This window comes from Artemia franciscana, unplaced genomic scaffold (assembly GCF_032884065.1).
Source record: "Artemia franciscana unplaced genomic scaffold, ASM3288406v1 PGA_scaffold_23, whole genome shotgun sequence".
Lineage (NCBI taxonomy): Eukaryota > Metazoa > Arthropoda > Branchiopoda > Anostraca > Artemiidae > Artemia > Artemia franciscana.
In genome coordinates, this window is record NW_027062649.1 from 1965906 (window position 1) to 1988311 (window position 22406).

General features: G+C 35.8%; 1 protein-coding gene and 1 non-coding gene across 2 annotated transcripts in view; one reads left to right on the plus strand and one right to left on the minus strand.

Annotated features, from left to right (window-relative positions):
* Positions 1–226: 226 nt before the first annotated feature.
* The window catches only part of LOC136041476 (nuclear valosin-containing protein-like), a 79821-nt gene continuing 57641 nt past the window's right edge, over positions 227–22406 (minus strand). Inside the window, exons 9-14 of the mRNA XM_065726169.1 lie at positions 21620–21974; positions 16447–16614; positions 13960–14082; positions 6249–6455; positions 3045–3308; positions 227–421 (exon numbers count right to left, since the gene is read on the minus strand). Coding sequence (XP_065582241.1) covers positions 341–421; positions 3045–3308; positions 6249–6455; positions 13960–14082; positions 16447–16614; positions 21620–21974 — 1198 coding nt within the window. The 3' untranslated portion in view covers positions 227–340. The remainder of the gene's footprint in view (positions 422–3044; positions 3309–6248; positions 6456–13959; positions 14083–16446; positions 16615–21619; positions 21975–22406) is intronic.
* On the plus strand, positions 19854–19927 carry Trnan-guu (transfer RNA asparagine (anticodon GUU)). Its single transcript has one exon. It is a non-coding gene; the product is annotated as a tRNA-Asn (tRNA).

Here is a 22406-nt window from a genome sequence, read left to right on the forward strand (position 1 = left end):
GGGGGGGGTTAATCCCCCCATAAATGTTTGTCCGACTCATAAAAAAGGTAACAAAAATGAATACAAACAAATTTTGATACACTTTTTCAAGTTTTTTCGTACTCCCCCCCCCCAAAAAAAAAATCCTGGATACGGCCCTGAAAGTATCTTGTGCAGCCAATATATATTCACCTGTCCCTCTTCTACACAAGGAGCACGATCTATAAATCTAATAAAAGGTAAAAACTTAAATGAACGAATGTACTTGAAAAATAAAGTACGTAGAAAATCATTCCAAATATTTTGTGGAATGCTTCTTCAATGTGAGCAGCTTCCCTCTTGAGACAAAATTATATTTACACTATTCCGCATCCATTTTCATATTTCCTGCTAAAGGTGCTAAACTGAATTTCTTCTGCAATTCTTCGTACTTTTGGAACTCCTGAGAAGATATAAAAAAAATGTTTAGAATAGAAAATAATGAAAAGTATAAAAGGAATGGAATGTTTAGAATAAAAAAGAATAAAGAGAACAACAAGAATAAGAAGTTTAGAATAAACAAGAGCTAAGAGCTCATATGGCACTTATGACGAGGTCAGAAGAGCCAAGAGCTCATATGGTAGGAGCTCTGGTAAAATTCTAAGAATGAATAGATTGCTTTAAAAGGAAAATCAGAGGCTTAATGCCGGTCGGGATTTAAAATAAGAGCTCGGAGTCAAGAGGTCCTCCTAAATATCAAAATTCACTATGATCCGATCACCCGCTCGTAAGTTAAAAATACCTCAATTTTTCTAGTTTTTCCTCTCCCTTCAGCCCCCCAGATGGTTGAATCGGGGAAAACGAATTTATCAAGTTAATTTGTACAGCTCCCCGACACGCCTACCAATTTTCATCGTCCTAGCAGTCCAGAAGCACCAAACTCGCCAAAGCGCTGAACCCCACCACCTAACTCCCCCAAAGAGAGCGGATCCAGTCCGGTTAGTCAATCACGTATCTACGACATTTATAAGCGTTTTCCAAGATGTCCGGTTTCCACCTCCAACTCCCCCCAATGTCCACAGATCTGGCCTGGATTTGAAATAAGAGCTCTGAGACATGAGTTCCTTCTAAATATCAAATTTCATTAAGATCTGGATACCCGTTCTTAAGTTAAAAATACATCCATTTTTCTAATTTTTCCAAATTAACGACCGCAAGCTCCCCCAAAGAGAACGGATCCGTACCAATTATGTCAATCTCGTATCTATAACTTGTGCTTATTCTTCCCATCAAGTTTCATCCCGATCTCTCCACTCTAATAGTTTTCCAAGATTTCCGGTTTCCAAGATTTCTGTTTCCCCCCTCCAACCCTCTATGTCCCCGGATCTGATTCGAACTGAAAAAGGAGCATCTGAGACAAAAGATTCTTCTATATATCAAGTCTCATTAAGATCCGATCACCCATTCGATACCTCGATTTTCACGTTTCCAAGAATTCCAGTTTCCCCCTCCAACTCCCTTCAATGTAACCGGATCTGGTCGGGACTTAAAATGAGAGTTCTAAAGCAAAAGATCCTTCTAGATATCAAATTTCATTAAGATCTGATCACCCGTTCGTAAGTTACAAATACCTCATTTTTTCTAATTTTTCCAAATTACTCCCTTCCCCCCCAACTCCACCAAAGAGAGCGGATCCGGTCCGGTTATGTCAGTCACCTATCTTGGACTTGTGTTTGTTCTTTCCACCAAGTTTTATCCTGATCTCTCCGCTTTAAGCGTTTTTCCAGATTTCCCCCCCCCCCTAATGACACTGGATCCAGTCGAGATTTAAAATAAGAGATCTGAGTTTGGAGGTCCTTCTAAATATGAAATTTCATTAAGATACGATCACTCTTTCGTAAGTTAAAAATACCTCATTTTTTCAAATTTTTTAGAATTAACACCCCCCCCCCCAACTCCCCCAAAGAGAGCATATCAATTCAAGTTATGTCAATCCAGTATTTAGGACTTGTGCTTATTTTTCCCACCAAGTTCCATCCCGATCCCACCACACTAGCGTTTTCCAAGATTTTAGGTTCCGCCCCCCAACTTCTTCTTCACCAGATCCGGTCGGGATTCAAAATAAGAGCTCCGAGACACGATATCCTTCCAAACATCACATTTCATCAAGATCCGATCACTCCTTTGTAAGTTAAAAATGCCTCATTTTTCTAATTTTTCAGAATTAACCCCCCCCCCCAAAAAAAAAAAAAATAAAAGAATAAAAAGAACAAGAAGAATAAAATACTTTCAATGGAAAATAATAAAAAAAACAAGAAGAATAAATGTTTAGAAAAGACAAGAACAAGAAGAAAAAATTTAAAAGAAAAGAATAAAAATAATAATAAAATAAAATGTTTAAAATAGAAAAAAAAAATTAAATCTGAAGACGAATAAAATGTCTAAAATACAAAAGAATAAAAATCGGAAGAAGAAGAATAAAATGTTCAGAATATTAAAGAATAAAAAGAATTCTGCCGTGTGCAGTATTCATTGTGTAACAGATTCTTGAATAAATGTGTATTTGTGACAATACAAATTCCAAGGAATAAGACCCTTTTAATTGCTGACAAGACGATTTAACTGCGAAAAACAAAAGTAAATCTTTATATAAATACATAAAAAATATGTAATATAAATCGAAAAAAAGTCACGGTAAAAAATAGATATCCAGTAAGAAATATATCCAAAAGTCATTACGAAAACGTCACTAACTTAATCCTCTTTAATACTGAACCTTCCAATTAATGCAACAAAAAAATTGGCGAACCTGTTGCCTGTCTTCAATTCACTCTTTTTTCTTTCCTCTGTTTTATATATCCTATCTTCTGATGTGTGCAATGTTTACTGCCTAATCATTTCTTCAACAAAATATGCAAACAAAATAAATTACAATAAATAAGAACCTTTATAATTGCTGATAAATCGATGATTTTGATATTCAATGATGAAATTGATATTATAAAAACGTTTATTAACTTAATGTTCTTCAATATTAAACCTCCTGATTATTATAATGAACAGAAAATAAATTAAACGAGAAATACCTGTTCACTGACAGAAGGTTTGATTTTCTGGAAAGCAAAATCAAAATGCCGTCTGGCTACGGCAAGATTCTCTGGTTTTATCAATTGGTCATGACTAGTTAAGTGCCCTCTACTATCTAACGAGAGAACTGCTTCCCTCAGTGCATAGATGGCAGCTTCCCTTGTCAATGCTGCAATATCAGCACCTGTAAATCGATTACAGCGCTCATCCATAGCAATGGCATCTAGATTAACGTCTGCCTCGAGACATGGACGCGTGCCGTTCTGAAAGAACAAAAATTAAAAAGGACCACTATAATACTTCTAACTATAATTTCAACGGAACTACAATTTCAGTCTCTTCAAAGATAAGTCATTCCACCTTTGATTCGTTCCTAGTATTGTATTGCTCCTGTGGCGTGCTCCTTAAATAACGATTATTTATTGGACCATCAGTGATTTTATTTTCTGGTTAAGTTTTAGCAGAAATTTTAAATATTAAAACACCTGATAATGACATAGTAGCAGGGGCGCACATTTGGTAGGGGAGAGGGGGGTAGGGTGGCAGCTATCTTTTTGATTTTATTGCCCCTTCCTTTTGATTTTGAGAAATACCTTTTTAACATTTTCATTGAAAAAAATGGAAATGCTTTTTCGTATGTTCATTAAAAAAAGGCTTCCCTGTACACCCTTAAAGCAAACTTAGTCTTAAAGTAAAGGATGGATCAAAATGACAATTTATAGAAGAATTAATAACTAAACATCCATATTTTATGGACATTTAGAACTGTCAGTGATTTTATTTTCTGGTTCATGTTTCAACAGAGACTTTATATATTAAAAGTGTGACGATTCCCAGATTTCTTGATCCTCTGGAAAATCTTTTGGAGCTCTTCTTCAGAGATCATTTGGGCGGCAGAGCACCCTAAGTAAAATGAAAAATTTAAGAGTAAAATAAAAAGCATTCTTTCAGATATTGGTTAAGACATATTTTTTGTTGGTTATTATTATTCTTTTTTCCATATTTATTCTTATTTTTAGCATTATTATTGTTTATTATTATTATTATTTTACTATTATATTATTTTTTATTGATTCCATATCTATTTTTGTTTATTTCATCATGTTTTGTTTGCGTTTTGTTTGTTAAGTAATATATGTGGTCGCCCAGTACTAAGTGCTTTCATGTCTTTCTTTGGGCGGCCACTTAGATTGATGGTTCAGAGTTCAGTTCATTCAGAGTTTTCATTCACAAATATATACAGATTAGAAATACATTACTCATATTCTCCTTCGAAAGATTCCATGACCAGATATACAAAAGGGATAAAAAATGAACTGATAACAGAGACACAAACTTTTTTTTAGGAGGAACGGGGAGTGCTAGGGAGTACTAGGAGGACAGTTAATAACTAAATTTTACCCCCCCCCCTCCTAGATTTAGAAAAATACCTTTTTCAATATTTTCATTGAAGAAAAAAAATATTGTATCTTGTATCTTCATTAAAAACAAAACTAATCCTTGCCCTCCCAACAAACCCTTATTTTCAGGCTTTGTGCAAAGGATGGGCAAGAGCATCCATTAACGACTATGATGACTAATTGTTGACTAACTGATGACTAAATGATCATAGCTGCATGTGAGCTTAGACGTCTTCTTCGAACTATATCACATCCTTAACTGTATAAAAATAGTGTCAAGTTCACAGGAAGGCAAGTTAAAAAAGACAGTAGTTGCAAGTGAAGTATCCTCATTCATCTTTCCAAACCAGGGTTGAAATATCAGGGATAGTTTTAATCCCCAGGGCTACATAAATCTTCTGCTGAAAAGACTGGCTGTCCCAAAAGAGTCTTACTCTAGCATCTCTTATGAAATCTTATAACAGTTACGTGGAATGTTCGCGAAGTAAGAGTACTAATTCATCACTTTTTTTATTAACTTTATATCTCGTCATCATTATTGTCTAATTACTTATTAATAAATATTATGTAATAATTTATAATTCTCACTTTCTTATATATTTATGTCCTAATAACTTCTGTTGAAAGGACTTGTTTTACTTGTGGAGTTTTACAATAGTATGTCTGGTGGATTCTTATGACGCTTACTGATTACACATACGTAAGAAGGAGTCCTGCAAGCATTACTAAAATAAACAAATAAAAAATACAATATAGATGCATCTCTCTCTTTTGAACTTCATATCTGACTATCATTGTTACATAATTGATTTAAAAAAATTCTTTCCACAAAAGCAGTTTTTCAAAGAAAAGTAAAGAGCTGCATAAAACGAAAGACGAGCAGAAATAAAGTAAAATAATTTTTCAAGCATAAAACTATCATAAATCAGTAAATAAATTAAAACCAAAACGAACAAAATTACACAAGTAACTCAAACTCAAACAATTAATCAAACTCAAAACGGGTATAAACTAAAAGGAGTAGGACTGACATCCTTATGCCTTCTAAAGACCAGAATATAACTTTGCACCTCTACGCTTATACCCCCGCACCTCTACCCTCTACTCCGTACGCTTTTGTAAATTGACAACACTGTTAGCCTCGAACTTAGTATTTTGAGTCAGTTGTTCCTTATTTAACTCAGTATACTAACAATAACGCTTTAAGAAGCACTGAATGTTTGATTAAGTTTAATTTATGAATTTGAAGATGAGTGTTTTAGTATTGATTTGTATGGTTCATGATGTAACTGAACAAGCTTTTGCTAATTTGGTTAATGATACATCTGACCTATTACGAGCACCACCTATCTTCCCTATTATCCTCACACCCAAAAGCTTGAGGCGCCAATTTTTTCCTGCATTTTCATGAGCTTTTTATGTTACTCCTACTTGTGCATATTGTATTTATTTGCACCCCCGCTCATATTTCAGCCACCTAAAAATAATTTGCCACTTACCGCATGACAGGGGTGCTAAATCACGAAAATATAGTGGGAGAGTTTTAATTTGTTACTCTAAAAAATGTTTGTTTGTTGTTGTTCTTTTTTTTTGGGGGGGGGGATTATTTATCAACTGAATATACCTAGAAAATAGTATTTTCATTTAAAAAAAGCTGAAAATAGCTTCTCTAAAAATTTAGAGATCTAAAAAATCAAGGGAGAGGTAAGGGGGCAAATGACAAAACTATTGCAGCTTTTCCTATTTTGGAGGATAAAGAATGTTATTTACACAATTAATCAAAGTAGTAGCTTCAGCCTTTACCTTAGTTAATGCTTTCAGTATTTCAATCCTATCCGACGGAGTGGGGAGACCAACAAAAAGAGTCTTATCCAGCCTTCCAGGTCGTAGCGCAGCAGGATCTAAAATGTCAGGCCTATTTGTGGCAGCTAGCAAGAAGACATTTTTTCGGGCATTGAGACCGTCCATTTCTGTTAACAGCTGATTGACAACTCGCGCACTAGAATTGTTCTAAAATACAAAGGAAATGATAAAAAAAATCCACTATGAGTTGTACTAAAGAAACTATGTGGTAAGCTGTGGTAAGGTTTCGCCATGTGGTGAGTCCTTTTATACCTACCAGAAAACCAGAAGTTTGACTCAAAACACTGTTCGTTTACCCAAAAGAGAATGGGAAGCTAATAAGAATTGGATCTTCGGTGATTTGACACGGGAAAATGGGGATTAGAAACCATTTGGTAAGCTAAGGTAGGCTTACACCATGTGATAAGCCCTTTTATACCTACCAGAAAACCAGAAGTTTGACTCAAAACGCTGTTCGTTCACACAAAAGAGAACGCGAAACTAATAAGAATTGAATATTCGGTGATTGAACATGGGAAGACCATTTGGTAAGCGAGGATAGGCTTAAACCATGTGGTAAGCCCTTTTATACCTCCAAGAAAATCATACTTTAGGCTCAAAACGCTGCCTGTCTACCCAAAAGAGAATAGAAAACTAGTAAGAATTGGGTCTTCAGATATTCAACACTGGAAGATGGGATTAAAATTTATTAGCGCCAATTAACGCGTAGCGTCTGCGAAGTTTCTCAAAGAAATATAAGATTTCAAAGAAAATTGGATATTTGTTATGAGTTCATCTACAATGTAAATGAACTAAAGCTAAAGTTTCTTTGTAAGAGATTAATCACCAAATCTATTTTTCTTGAATTATGTTAAGTCAAAATCCAGTCTCCACAAATTACGCCTGGCTAGGGAAATATTTGTTAAGGGTCCATGATTCCCAGCCGATCCCAAATTTGAAACCAAACATTTGCCTAGATTTAAAACGCGTATTTTTCAGCTGTAACATCAGAGTCGAAAGTAAAACAGTTCAAAATAAGGATGATACCTTTTTATTGACAGTGAATAGATATAAAATTATTTAACTGGATATTTCGAACACATATGCAGTGTTCATCATCAGCAGTAAAAGTTTACTGGCTGCCTTGAAATATTTCTACTGAGCTGTTGAAAAACGCATCCGTTATTTTGGATTAAAAGCTTTTTAGATCCATACAATGCAAATAACTCAGTAACAAATCATATTTAACAGAAGTTGTCTATTAGTATATGACAAAGGATATAAAGGCTATGTCCTTTAAATCCTCAAGGCCTGGGAGGGCATTTCCAGGGAAATACTCATACAAGATAAAAATTATATTATTAATTAGACCCAGCTAGTCTATGCTGATACAGGCTAGTCCTTTGGATATTTTTCTTGGCTTCTAGAACTTGACTTAGCCTATTACTAGGCCTACATTAATTTTTCTGCAAATTATTCAAAGCCAGTTTTTTAGAGTATTATCAGATAAATCAGAAAGAGGATCGGTTCGAGAAGTTTAAAAGGATCTTCGGATATTGCCGACGGCGGATCTTTTTTTATATTAGTGCTTATGTATAGACATGATGTGAACCTGCTGTCGGAGTGTTTTAATGGCTTGTTTTATCGCCAATGGAATATACATAACCATAATTCTAGGGGTGGTTGGCGTTCTGGTCTGAGAATCATTTGTCCATGAGGCACGGGTTTGATCCCAGGTGTAGCCAGTTATTTAGTTTGGGCACTGGCACTGTGAGTTCAGCCAGAGTCGACCCAGCTCTAAATGGGTACCTGGATAAATCTGGGGAAGGCAAGTAGGAAGGTTGCGCGAGAGCACAGGATGGTTGGCCCCCAGCCCCCCATTGTACTTCCTGGCTGAAGGGCCATGAAACGGAGATTTCCTTGTTTTGGAGATTTGAATCGATTTAAATTAAGCTGCACTTGTTTTTTGGTTGGTCAATGGTACCACACTGTATGGACATGATATGTGGTTTCTGCCCGTGTAGTATTATTATTGCTTTATAGAATTTTTCTTTCTTTCATCTTTCTTTTTTCCTTTCTTTCTTATTACAGTGAGTTTAAATGATGATATATAAATGTTTTTTTTCTGATTCACCCCACGTCAACCGTTTAGTTTTGCGTGAAACATATTGGCCGTATACTGGCCGTAGTCTCGTTTGAGGTTTTTTTTTGTAGAGTTTTATCTCTCTTTGTTGTTTATTGTCATGTCTGGCCAGTTCGGCTAAAGAACTTTCATAAGTTAAATATATATGTCAATATTGATATATCAATATGCTATTTAAATATTTCATACCAGCTTACTATGGGCTGCCTCCCCGTAGTAGCATAATATTTGTAGGCATGAATATATAATGAGTCGGAGGTAATAGGCTTGGGACTGTCTGTGCAGGATTTCGACTCTAGTTGATAGAAGAGCATCGCCAAGTGCTGAAAACCATGTTGTGACCAAGATGGGCCCAGGATTGCACAAAGCCTCCAACTTACTGGAGGTCCCAGGGACTTCTTGCTGTCCGGTTCTAAGCCGGCTTAAGCGCTTCGGTGTAGACTTGAGAAGATATGTTGGTCCCCATCCTGCACTGGTATCCGGGATCACTGCTTTTCTTGAGGCCAAAATAATTTCAAAGATTTAAAGAACATGAAAATTGGAACTTGGAATGTTACGACGTTAAAAAATGACTATCGCATCGACATTTTGACTGACGAATTCAGACGGTTTGAACTGGATTTATTAGGAGTTTCAGAAACTCATATCCCAGGGGTAGGAAGCATGAAATTAGGTGACATAGAATTTGTTTACTCAGGAAGGAAGGATGGGGTACATAGACAGGGAGTAGGGCTCATGATGAATAAGGAAGCTGCTAAGTCTTGTTTAGGCTGGGAAGGTATTAATAATAGAATACTAATTGCTCATTTTATGACTAAAAAGTTTAGGGTATCAGTTATAGTAGTATATGCCCCCATTGAACCAACTGATGGAGATACTAGTGACTCAGATGAATTTTACTTACAGTTACAGGAGCAAATAGACAGGGTACCAGGTAGAAATATGGTGTTTTTGCTAGGAGATTTTAATGCCCAGGTTGGTAGAAATAGGGATAGATGGTATCCTAGCCTAGGTAATTTTGATGTAGGAAAAGAAAACAGTAATGGCTATAGGCTTTTGCAATTTTGTAGGTATAACAACCTAGTTATAACCAATACGGTGTTTGGTCACAAAATGGCCCATAAGTTGACATGGTATTCACGTGATGGTAAGACAGCAAACCTTATTGATTATGTTATTGTAAACAGAAGACTAGCAGGATCAATACAAGATACTATGGTGTATAGGAGTGCCGTTATTGATGTTAAAAGTAAAGATCACCATCTAGTAGTGTCTAAGGTTAATTTAAAGCTGAAATTTCGGAAGAGTAACTCCCTCCCGGAAAGTTATGATGTTGGTAGACTTCAGGATGAAAATTTGAGAAAAAAATTCCAGGAACAGTTGAGTACTAAACTTGAGGGTTTAAAATTTGACAATGTGGAAGATGGATGGAATAATTTCAGAAAAACAATTTGTGAAGTTGCTGATGGTGTCCTAGGGAAGAGTGCTAAGACAGCAACTAGGAATATTAGTGAAAAAGCTTTAGGTTTAATAGAGAGTAGAAGGGGTTTGTATAAGAATTATCTGAGCGATAGGTCGTATGAAAACAAAAGGAATGTAAAGAAAGTGGAGAAAGCATTAAAATATGAACTAAGGAGATGTGAAATGGAGGCGATGGATAAAATTGCTGAGGATCTGGAAGATGCGGCTAGACGGCATAATAGTAAAATATTATACTGGCATGTTAATAAATTGAAAGGGAGTAGCCGGTCCGGACTAGTCCCAGTTAAAGATAGAAATGGGGCCACAATTAGTGATAAGGAAAAAGTTAAAGAAAGATGGGTGGAACATTTTGAGAATGTGCTAAACCGAGATACAGTTGCAGGAAAAGATATAGATGAAAATGAAAAAGTTTGTGATACCTTGGATGTGAAGGAAGATTTGTTTAGTGAGGAAGAATTAGCGACAGTACTAGAAGGATTAAAAAATAATAAGGCCCCAGGTGCTGATAGTATGATTAATGAGTTCCTTAAATATGGTGGCTCTGAGGTTAGGAATAAGCTACTGAAGATTATGAACATGATTTTTGAAAAAGGGGAAGTACCCAATGATTTTAGGAAAACCTTAATTAAACCACTGTATAAGAAAGGTGACAAGAGTGAATGTCGGAATTATCGAGGCATTAGTCTGGTCTCTGTAGGTAGCAAATTACTGAGTAATATGATACTTTTTAGACTGAGACATGCTGTAGACAAAGTTTTAAGGGAAGAACAATGCGGTTTTAGAAAAGGTAGAGGATGTGTCGACCATGTTTTCACTCTTAGGTTAATAATTGAGAAGTCCCTTCGTTGTCAAACACCTTTGGTCCTTAGTTTTATCGATTATGAGCAAGCTTTCGATTCTGTTGATAGAACAGCGTTAACAAAGGTCTTATCGTTATATGGTATACCAGAAAAATACATTAAAGTGATTCGCGCTATGTACGAGAATAATACTGCTGCGGTTTAGGTAGGAAATGAGGTTAGCAACTGGTTTTGTATTAAATCAGGAGTTAAGCAGGGTTGTGTTCTATCCCCCTTTATATGGATCATTTTGATGGACTTCGTCTTAAGGAGCACAGGAAAGGCAATTGGAGACCATGGAATCAAATGGGGAGGAAGAACGCTCCTGGACTTAGATTATGCTGATGATTTAAGCATATTAGATGAAAGTGTGAGCAAAATGAATGAATTTTTAGAGGTTTTACGAGTTCAGGGTGCTAAAATAGGCTTGAAAATTAATGTTAAGAAGACTAAGTCACTAAGGTTAGGAATAAGTGAAGATGAACAGGTGACCTTAGGTAACGAAAAGATTGATCAGGTTGGGAGCTTCAGTTACCTTGGTAGTATTATTAGTAAAGATGGTGGGAGCAGTGAAGATGTTAAAAGTAGAATAGCTAAAGCTCAGGGTGTTTTTTCACAGTTAAAAAAAGTTTGGAAGAATAGAAAGATAAGCCTACAAACTAGAATATTGGAAGCTACAGTGATGACAGTGGTCAAATATGGCTCTGAAGCATGGACACTCCGAAAAGCAGATGAAAATTTACTAGATGTTTTCCAGAGAAATTGCCTACGGATTGTTCTGGGTACCCGGCTGACTGACCGTAATTCAAACAGTAGGTTGTACGAAAAGTGTGGTTCAATCCCGCTTTCTGGGGCTATAATGAAAGAAAGGTTGAGATGGCTAGGCCACGTTCTACGGATGAAGGATGACAGATTACCGAAGATTGTCCTTTTTGGCCAACCGTCTGGGGCTACACGGAAAGCAGGTCGTCCTTGTCTGGGTTGGGAGGATGTCATAAATAAGGATTTAAAGGAAATGGGAACTTCCTGGGAGGGTGTAAAGAGGGAGGCTTTAAATAGATTAGGTTGGAGGAGGAGCGTGCGTAGCTGTGTTGGCCTCAGGCGGCTTGGTGCTGCAGTGAGTTATTAGTAGTAGTTAGTAGTTTTACGCTTCAACAGCTGCAATGAACCGTTTCTTTGACAAAAACAATGCAATTAAAATAGGACAAAAGAAGGAAAAAAGAAAAGACGAAAGCAGCTTCAAAAATAATGCGACAAAAAGAAACAAAAACAATGTAATTAAAATAGAACAAAAGAACGAAAAAAAACGAAAGAAGCTTCAAAAACAATGCGACAAAAGCAACAAAAACAATGCAATTAAAGTAGGACAAATGAGGGGAAGAAAGAAAAGACTGACTCGGCCTCAACTACCTAAAGGACAAAGAACAAGAGCTAAGAGCTCTTATGGCACTTGTGACGAGGCAAGAAGAGCTAAGAGCCAAGAGCTCATATGGTATGAGCTCTAACAAAATTCTAAGAATCAAAAGATTGGTCGAATCTGGGAAAACGACTTTATCAAGTCAATTTGTGCAGCTCTCTGATACGCCTACCAATTTTCGTCACCCTTTCGTAAGTTAAAAATACCTCAATTTTCAAAATTACCCCCCCCCCCCCAACTCCAACAAAGAGAGCATATCCGCTGCGGTTATGTCAGTCACGTATCTTGGACAGGGTTTTATTCTTCCCATCCAATTTCATCCTCATCTCTCCGCTTTAAGTATTTTCTAAGACTTCCCCCCCCAACTGTACCCCCAATGACGCTGGATCCAGTTGAGATTTGAAATAAGAGACCTGAGTTACGAGGTCCTCTAAATGTGAAGTTTCATGAAGATCCGATCACTCCTTCGTAAGCTAAAAATACGTCATTTTTTCAAATTTTTCAGAATTACCCCCCCCCCCCCAATAGAGCGGATCCGTTCCAATTATATAAATCACATATCTAAGACTTCTGCTTATTTTTCCCACCAAGTTTCATCCCGATCCCTCCAATCTAAGCGTTTTCCATGATTTTAGGTTCCCCCACCTCAAACTCCCCCCAATGTCACCAGATCCGGTCGGGATTTAAAATAAGAGCTTTGAGACACAATATCCTTCTAAATATCAAATTTCATTGAGATCCAATGACCCGTTCGTAAGCTAAAAATACCTCATTTTTTCTAACTGTTCAGAATTACCCCCCCCCCCCCCCAACTACACCAAAGACAGCGGATCCGTTCCGGTTATGTCAATCATATATCTAGGACTTGTGCTTATTTTTCCCACCAAGTTTCATCCCGATCCCTCCACTCTAAGTGTTTTCCAAGATTTCAGGTTTCCCCCTCCCAACTCCCCCCCCCCAATGTCACCAGATCCGGTCGGGATTTAAAATAAGAGCTCTGAGACATGATATCCTTCTAAATATCAAATTTCATTGAGATCCGATCATCCGTTCGTAAGTTAAAAATATCTCCTTTTTTCAAATTTTTCTGAATTAATCCCCCCCCCCCCAGCTACCCTAAAGAGAGCGGATCCGTTCCGGTTATGTCAATAATGTATCTAGGACGTGTGCTTATTTTCACACCAAGTTTCATCCCGATCCCTCCACTCTAAGTGTTTTCCAAGATTTTAGGTTCCCCCCTCCCAACTCCCCCCCCCCCAAATGTCACCAGATCCGGTAGGGATTTAAAATAACAGCTCTGAGACTCGATATCCTTCCAAACATCAAATTTCATTAAGATCTGATCAACCGTTCGTAAGTTAAAAATACTTCAATTTTTCTATTTTTTCCGAATTAAAAAGATCACTTAGAAAGATCACTTAGATCTTAGAAACGATCACTTGGTTAACATCAAGTGCCATAATTATTATATAGCCCATGTCCCTTGACTCTTTGGATGTAGACCTCTCTTGTACCCCCAATAAAAATGCTGGAGCTAAGCTCCTGGCCGCTACCTATTGTTTTGTTATATTAGAAAAGGGAATTTTACGGTTCAACGGCTGCCATGAACCGTTTCTGTGTAAACATTTTTGCAATTTAGCTGTATCCACTATCCTTGAGCCGTTTAGTGTTAAAAAAAACCGCATCAGTATGAACTAAAAGTTACACCCAATCAAGACTAGACAGCCTAAATAATTTTCTTTATTAAAAAATCGCGACTGACATAGCGAAGAACAAGAAGGAAAACCATACCTCTGAACTACCAGACCTCTTGGGGCATAAAGCATCAATCTCGTCAAAAAATATGACACAAGGTGCAGAATTCTGAGCTCTTTGAAAACACTGTCGTACCGCTCGCTCACTCTCACCAACGTACTGCAAAATATAAAATATTTATGAGCCTATTATAATTATGATAATATTATATAATTTTATATAATTATATGTAATTATATAATATTTATGATTATAATTATATATCATATAACTATAATAATTATAACTATTATAACTATTATATTATATAATATAACTAATTATATAACTAAATTAGTTATATAACTAATAATATAACTAATTAATAATATATACTATATAATAACTAATTATAACTATTATAATTATATAATATTTATGAGCCAAAATATAATATATATGAGCCTATTATTAATATTTACACTTGTATCCAACGAAATCAAAGCATGGATGTTAAACACCAACCCTAAATTTTAATAACAACCCATGTCCAATATAAATAAAAGAAATAGCAGCCAATGCTCAGAAAATCACTCATTCAAACTTAGGAGTGGAGAATTATTAGTTTTTAAGTTTTAAAGTTTTAATTTTGCGACATTTTTCAGGATTTCTTTTTATCTAATTCAACTTCGATCACATCATTTTTGTTTTGTTTATTTCCGCGGTTTATTTGGCGTGTTTTCCTTTTGTTGCGGTTTTTCCTACATTTGCTATCACAATCGTTGCACGAGGGACATATTGGAAATTAAACTTATTTTTTCTCTTGGCTGGACTAATTTCAAAGCCCAACTTTATCACATAATAATTTATAACCTATGAAGATAACTGCAAAAAGGGACCTTCGATCCTAGTTGAAAGAGACCACCCCCACCCCTGAAAAAAATTTATGATATTATATTTGCTTATGATTTTGACCCTCCTCTAAGAAACTTAACCAGAGCCCCCCCCCCCTTAAGTTTTCCGCTTGTGTGGATATTTACAAGTGATGTAACTTTTGGCTAATATATCTTAACCTATTGTAGCACAATGGATTGAGGCTCTGCTTGGCAATATGGAGTTCATCAGGGCTCAATCCCTGCTGCAGCAAGGTTGGGCAACAAGCTTCCTACTTGTCCCTGTAAAAAAAAACAAGCAACTGAAACGTTGATTCGATGCCCTATACGCCAGCAATAGCCCAGGAGGATCTTTATCCTTTTTTTTATTCTTTTAATATATCTTATTATAAAATAATAAATAATAAAAAGAACGAGAGTAGACGCCAAAGATCTTACGTGAAGGACCTGGGAACAAAATGGGACTTAAGATCCAGAGAAACAAATTTCCATCATTATTATAATCATATTATAATTTATTAAACATTTTGCTAAAGTTCTGTCTTTTGGAAGGAATTCCTTTCCATTACCCATAAAAAAAAACAAGACAAGCAGGCCATCTTCCATATTTGTGAGGAGGCGCGTTATTTGATTTCTAAATTGCCTGCCAGATACCGCCAGTCTTGAAGCACAAAACTATTATAGTCTACATTAGAGTCTTTAGTCTATATTTTATACCTCTGCATCTATACTCTATTGCTTAGCTCTTTACTCTGATTTCATTATCTAGCATTTTGCAAAGTTGTATCTGTTGGAAGGAATTTTGTTTCCATCAATTCTATATTCTGATAATCTTTAACTTAATCAACGAGAAAATGAGACTTGCCTGCAATTATTAGTAATGCCCAACACTGCATAATACTCTATACTGTATATCGCGAGATTATAGCACAAAAGGAACATGTGCATAAATTTTAGCTCCAGTTCTTTCGTTAGTATCAAAGAGAAAAAGCGATATTACAATCCTATATTTACTTAGTGTGCGTTAAATTCATTTGTTTATTTTAGCGACATTTTTCTTAAACAATCATGTAAGCATATGTCATGTTTAAGCATATGTAAGAAAAAGAGTAAACATAGCCAGTAAACATAGGATACCGCCTGTCCGGCTTCATTAAAGTGTCAGCCTGTTCAAAGCCAGGATGAAGGAGGAAGGTTGGGGACAGCCTTGCTACCTATCCCAAAAAAAGGTCTGAACAAATAAACGTTCAGATGGAAATAAGTCATATTAGACAGTGAAACCCAGATAAAACGTCTGGATATTTCAACCATACAGCGATCGTCATTAGCAGATATACTAAACCATAAAAATTTTAACTAACATATTTATACAAACAGAATAATTACTTCGGGTTCATTCACTCGATTTGCCTGAGAAAGTTCAATAGCTGGGTTCATCCAAAGTCTTGAGCAGTAAATTTTCTTCCTTAATAGTGCCGGATATAAGCTGAATTTCTAATGAAGGTGGAAAGGGTGGCTAACTTAAGGTATTGCTTCGAAAAAAAAAAGGTTTAGCAACAGAAACATCAAGAAGAGCCTTGGTTGAACCACCATCTTTTCACTGATAGTGATAATAATAAGATAGTAATAATAAATGTTGAAAATTACTAACCATATTTAATAGTTCTGGTCCTTTTACAGAGATAAAATTAACTCCCGCTTCATTTGCAATAGCTTTCGCAAGAAGAGTTTTGCCACATCCTGGAGGCCCACAAAGCAGAATCCCTGACGGCGTTGTCAAGCCAAGTGCGGCAAAATGGTCAGGATGTTGTATTGGAGCCTTCAAAATAAAAGAAAGGTAAAGTAAATGGTAAGCAGTAGATAAGGATAATCTCAGAGATAAGGCTATACGATCTCGTTGCAACACAGAAAATCGAGAAACGAAAAATGCCAAAGCAAATAATTACAAGTGAGAAAATTTTTAGAAGTCAGGCAATATGACCTGTATCCTATATGAACATCCCAATTTAAATTTAAACTTAAAAGACAAGATAGAGGGTAAGGCAAACGAAAAAAGAAAAAGATTAAAAATCAGGCGGTTTTAGGAGGGAGACAAAGAGGCACTTGCCCCGGGCACAGAAATGTTTGGGGCCCAAAATTTCAAATAAGTAATCTAACGATAATGACCATTTTAAAAAATTTTAAATTGTATTTTTATGAAAATAAAGTAGAGGACGCAATTGAAAAAGTTCTGTTAATAAATGACAATTTTGTTAAAATTGGCTGAAAAACTTTTGGGAGACAAGGGGGGAGGGGCTAAACAGGGTTTTGCCCCGAGCACAAGAGAGGCCAGAAACGCAAATGTTAAAATGTAAAGCGAATGTCGCAGGGAGGGCAAAAGGATACGGATGCTATATTGGAGCTTAAAAGACAAGATAAAAGGTAAGCTAAACGATGAGAGTTGTCAAAAGTAAGGTAAGGTAAAGTAAGTAAGGTAAAATGATCACTACGCTATATAGAGGCTGGCGAGACAGGAAAAATGCGTTACTTTGATCAATCACGAGACATTATTAGCTTCTAAATTGACCCTCTTTCGTCCCTTTTTTACGTCAATATATAATAGTGCATAATAACTTTAGAAACAAAGTGAGCTATATATTTGCACATTGGGGGGGGAATAGTGGGTCCGCATGCGAAATTCATCAAGTACAATTATTCTGCATATAACAAAGTCAGAATTGTTTTCTAACTTAACACTGTCCAAATACTTACCCCCACCCCTCTAACGTGCAAATATATAGCCCAAATTATATAAGTCTAATGTATTCTGCCACTTTTCTTTCTTTCGCAATAAATTACCAACTTGTTAATACAAAATGTGTGGCTTCGTAGTGTCTGTAACATTTATGCAAGCAAAAACATTCTCCCGGAGGAATGGAGTGGGGTAAATTTTTGGTGGCGATACAACTTCAAATGAAAATGGTTACAGTTAGGTTAGGACAAAACTTTTCTTAGTTATTCTACTTTTGGAAATTCTTTTAGACGGTTTTTCTAACATCCAGAATATAATGTTTCAATTTAATTAAGAGCGGATCCATGGGTCTCGGCAAAGGAGGGGGTAGGGGGAGTATACCCCCCTAAAAATTTGGGACTATTAGGTAATCGTGAGGATACCAAAAAAAGCAGAATAGGGAAAAAACATGGAAAAAATGTGAGTTGTCCCATTAGCTGCCTGCCAATAGACTTTGACCCTTAATAATGACAATGTAAGTTCTTATTTGTGACTGAGGGACCCCTTTCCAGTTTCTAACAAAGACTTTTTTTTCCATATGATTTGGTTGGAGTAAACAAAAAATCATATTCTTCATACTAATGAATGGTAAGTAAATAGCGATCTTTATCAATAACAAAAACACAAGAACCTAAATATGGATAACATTAAATAAAAGAATCAGCATTTTATGATGATTTAAAATACATATTTGCGTCGAGTTTGAATTTAAACATCCCAAGTTATTAGTACGTAAGAAAATTTACGTAATTATAGTAAAGAAAATAAAAACAACTTAAAAAGGGGGCAATCTCGATAAAAAAAAATACGCTGTCCACTTTCGCTTACACATCACGAGCACCCATGAACTGATAACCGAAGCCACTATAATCAGAAATGTTTAATTCTGTATTTTCCCCCTGAACGGATACGTGTTTTTTTTGTGTTTTATTATTATTTATTTATTTACTTATCTTTATCAAGAGTGACTGCATTGATCTATTTGTTCATTTTGAAAAAGCTTATAAGTATAAAGGCGTCAAGTATATTGGTTTTTGATCTCCAAGATTCAAATAAGAATATCAGTATTACTCAGCGACTCAGTGAACACTTTCAGCCTTTCTCAATAACGCCCTGCACTAGAAATTTTCATTTGATTTCCTTAATCTTAGTTTTAGTGTTTTACTTTGAACAAGTTACTTTGAAAATGCTTTAATTTTTATAATCACTGACTCTGAAGGCATTAAATATTTTGGTATTTGATAACCAAGTTCAAAACTATCGATACTATCGATACTACCGATATTTGAATCGATACTATCGATATTTGAATCGATACTATCGATTCAAAAATCCATCCAACGCTTCAAAATTGCTCAATAGAGCCGAAAATGCTGGGAGTTCATACCCCCAGCATTTTGTTTTCTTTTCTTGTGTTGTTTTCATTACTGATGCTTATTTTGGTTTCTCTCTGTTTACTCCACTATCCTCATATTGTTTTGTGCAGTGGGTTATGGATAAATTATTATTATTATTATATACATTATTTTTCATCAGTATGGTATTGTTTTGTGTATTTTTTTTGTAATTACTGCACTTTTTTCATTGTCAGGTTATATAATTTTACTTTATTTCACATACTTTTTTCTTTCCTTTAGAAAAATGTTTCTCTCTAAGCTCTGCTGTCCATCAATAATCAAACAGAGATCATTGAAATATTGACCGTGTTTTCTGCGTTGAGATGATTTTTGAGCATCACTACTCCTTCTGTAACCAATTCTGAGGCTTAGGAAATTACACAAAGACAAGTCTAGCGTTCATCTGTTATAAACTTCGGAAGTAATAAATCTTTCGGTAGCTTTGGTTTGAGTATGATTTTCTTTTAAGATTAAACACATAATATTTAGACATATTATTGATTAAAGGGATTGATCCCTTTATCAGGAATCCTTGCCGTTTAAAATTTACTGAATTTTATTTCATTTTGCATGCAAATTTAGTTGCACTTGTTTTTTATTAAGAATTATTTCTTAAGTAAATTCAAAACAAAATTATTCCTGCGAAAAAATATCCTAAAATATATTCCCTGTCCCCCAACCACTTTTGATATTCCGGTGTCTTCCCCCCTGGAATTTTTTTAAGGCACCTTTGATTGGATCACTATTGAAAGATAAATCTCCTTTCGCCCTTTCCCCCTCCTGTCAGCATGCATGAGAATGGTGCCTAAACTAGAGAAATTTCAAAAAAACATAGTTCTCTGCATGAGCCAAGGTCTATTAAAAAACAAAAAAATTGTTCCCAGAGAATAAGCCTCTGTGGCGCAATCGGCTAGCGCGTTCGGCTGTTAACCGAAAGGTTGGTGGTTCGAGCCCACCCAGGGGCGAAATTTTACAATTTTTGATCCTGATAAAATTTTCTGAAAGACTGTAGACAATTATAGCGCGTAGTCACAAAAGTAGACAGATATAAGTCTCAATTTGACTCAACTCACAAGGCGGAAGAGCGTGTTTTGCGCGACTTTTTCATTTCTACATCTACCAAAAAGGCATCGAATCTCAGCCAAACTTAGCACAAAGAGTTGTCTAATCTCATCCAACTTAATGAAAAGTAATTAAAAATAAAGCATTGTTGTCAAACCTTTGGGAAATTCACACCTGACCAATGTGGAGCAGGAGATTTCTAAGATATTGTCATCAGTACATTTACCAGAATGTCAGGTCATATCGAAACCTGATGGACAGCCAGAGTGAACATACTTGCAAGGGTTTTTGGGGAGCAGGATTCGATCCAACCTTTTCAGGGGGAAGAACCCTTAAGATTTTTTATCAGTACACCTGGCAGAAGGGGTTGTTGGTTCTCAGTCATACTTGAATTTAAGCAAACGTAAGGACACTAATCAGAGACGCACACAGGAGATAGCCTTTCCCCCTCTCTGAAATCCTAAATGTATTTATAATCTCTGAGCAATCCTAATTCAAATTATCAATGAAAGTTGATTGTTTATTCCTGACTTTTTATTAGGATAGGTACTACCGATTCTACCTTTTGAGTAACAGGGGGGAAGATTTCAATATCCAGGTCACATACCAGAATGGGACTGAACCAAACCTGCCGAGAGGTAACGGCAAATGTCCTACTAACATTTGAAACCAAGTTATCCTCCTAAATTTGTTTCTCCTTGTCTCCTCTTCGATCTATTATTTTCCCTTGTCCTTTTTCTATTTATCTTCTAGGATTTTTACTATCAGTTTTATATTTGAAAGCGCAAATATGGCTCCTTTGGAGCCCGTGGCAATCTACAAAAAAAAATGTATCATTTACACGAAGTAGTAGTTCAGCTTATCATCATAGCGATGTTCGCATGAGGTTTACCCTTATGCGAAGAAATAAAAGTTTACCATTTTACGACAAAACGAAGACAAATATGAATTTACCACAATATCGAGTATACCATTATAGTGAGCTAAACTTCTATTTTACCGCAATATCGAGTATACCATTATAGTGAGCTAAACTTTTATTTTACCACAATATTACCACAATATCGATTATACCGTTATAGTGAGCTGAACTTCTATTCGAACATCTTTCAATACTCCTACATCCTGCTACGTCACATCAGTAACTGTAGCAAAACCTTCAGGGTAAATGTTCCGGGATATCAAAAATTACTATTGTAGTAAGAATTAACATGCGATCAAATATTTACTCCCATTATTAAAAATCACCATCATAGTGAGTTGGAGTTTGGTTCCAACATCTTTCAATACAACCACATTATCCAACATCACACCTGAGACCGAACAGAACCTTGGCGGCAAATATTAAATTCGATAACAACTACTCTTTCCGCGAGACTTATTATTCACCATTTAAAAATAGCCGTTACATTAAAAAATACCATTATATTGAACTGGAGTTCAGTTCTAATATCTTTCAATGCTCCCACAACATCCTCTACCACACCTGAGACTGAGCAAATCGTTGGCGGCAAATCTTACATGTAATAACAATTACTATTTTCGCGAGACTTAAAATTTACCATTTAAAAATAGCCAGTACTATTGAAAGTTACCATTATAGTAAGCTGGAGTTCAGTTCTAACATCTTTCAATGCTCCGACATCATCCCAGGTCACACCTGGAACAGTGGCGAAACCTTCGCGCTGTGCAGAGGGTTGGACGAAAGAAACAGCTGACAAAAAATCAGCAAACGTCACTTTCAGCGCACGCAAAACCTCGGGAGGAATTTCTGAATCCTCCTTTAAAAGTTTTAAAAGGCTTTCAGGTACAGCAGATAGACTTCCATCCTCATCGTTCACGGTTTTGGCACTTTCAGCGTTTACCTCTCCATTTTCTTGTAACTTCCTCGGATCTCTTGATACTTCCTGCCCAATCACAGAGGACTCTTGCTCCATACGCTCAAAAACCCTAAGAAATTAGGTAAAAGTCAATAAATTTGTTCTCTATATAATTGTATATCAGGGTGAAATTACAGTGAAGAGAATATAATTCAAAGGTTTATTGGTCGTATATTTCTGGATAGGGGTCAAAAGTGTTTATAACCTTTAACAATATTTTGATAAAGTATATCTATGCATTAAGAATGAACACTCAATTTACATTGAAAAAGAGTGCTATTTTGGAAGTATTTCGTTATTATTATATAATATTTCATTTTATTATTGTCGCATATTAATTATATGGTAGCTAATTAATCAACCTTTTTATTGTAAGGTTATTTACGTATTTGACATCCATGAATGTTTCAGTGATTATTGTTACCAGTTGGGAGACCAAAATTCATATTACTTGCGGGAGATGCAAAGAAGAGGCACACGTCTGGCTACCATGCTAATATTT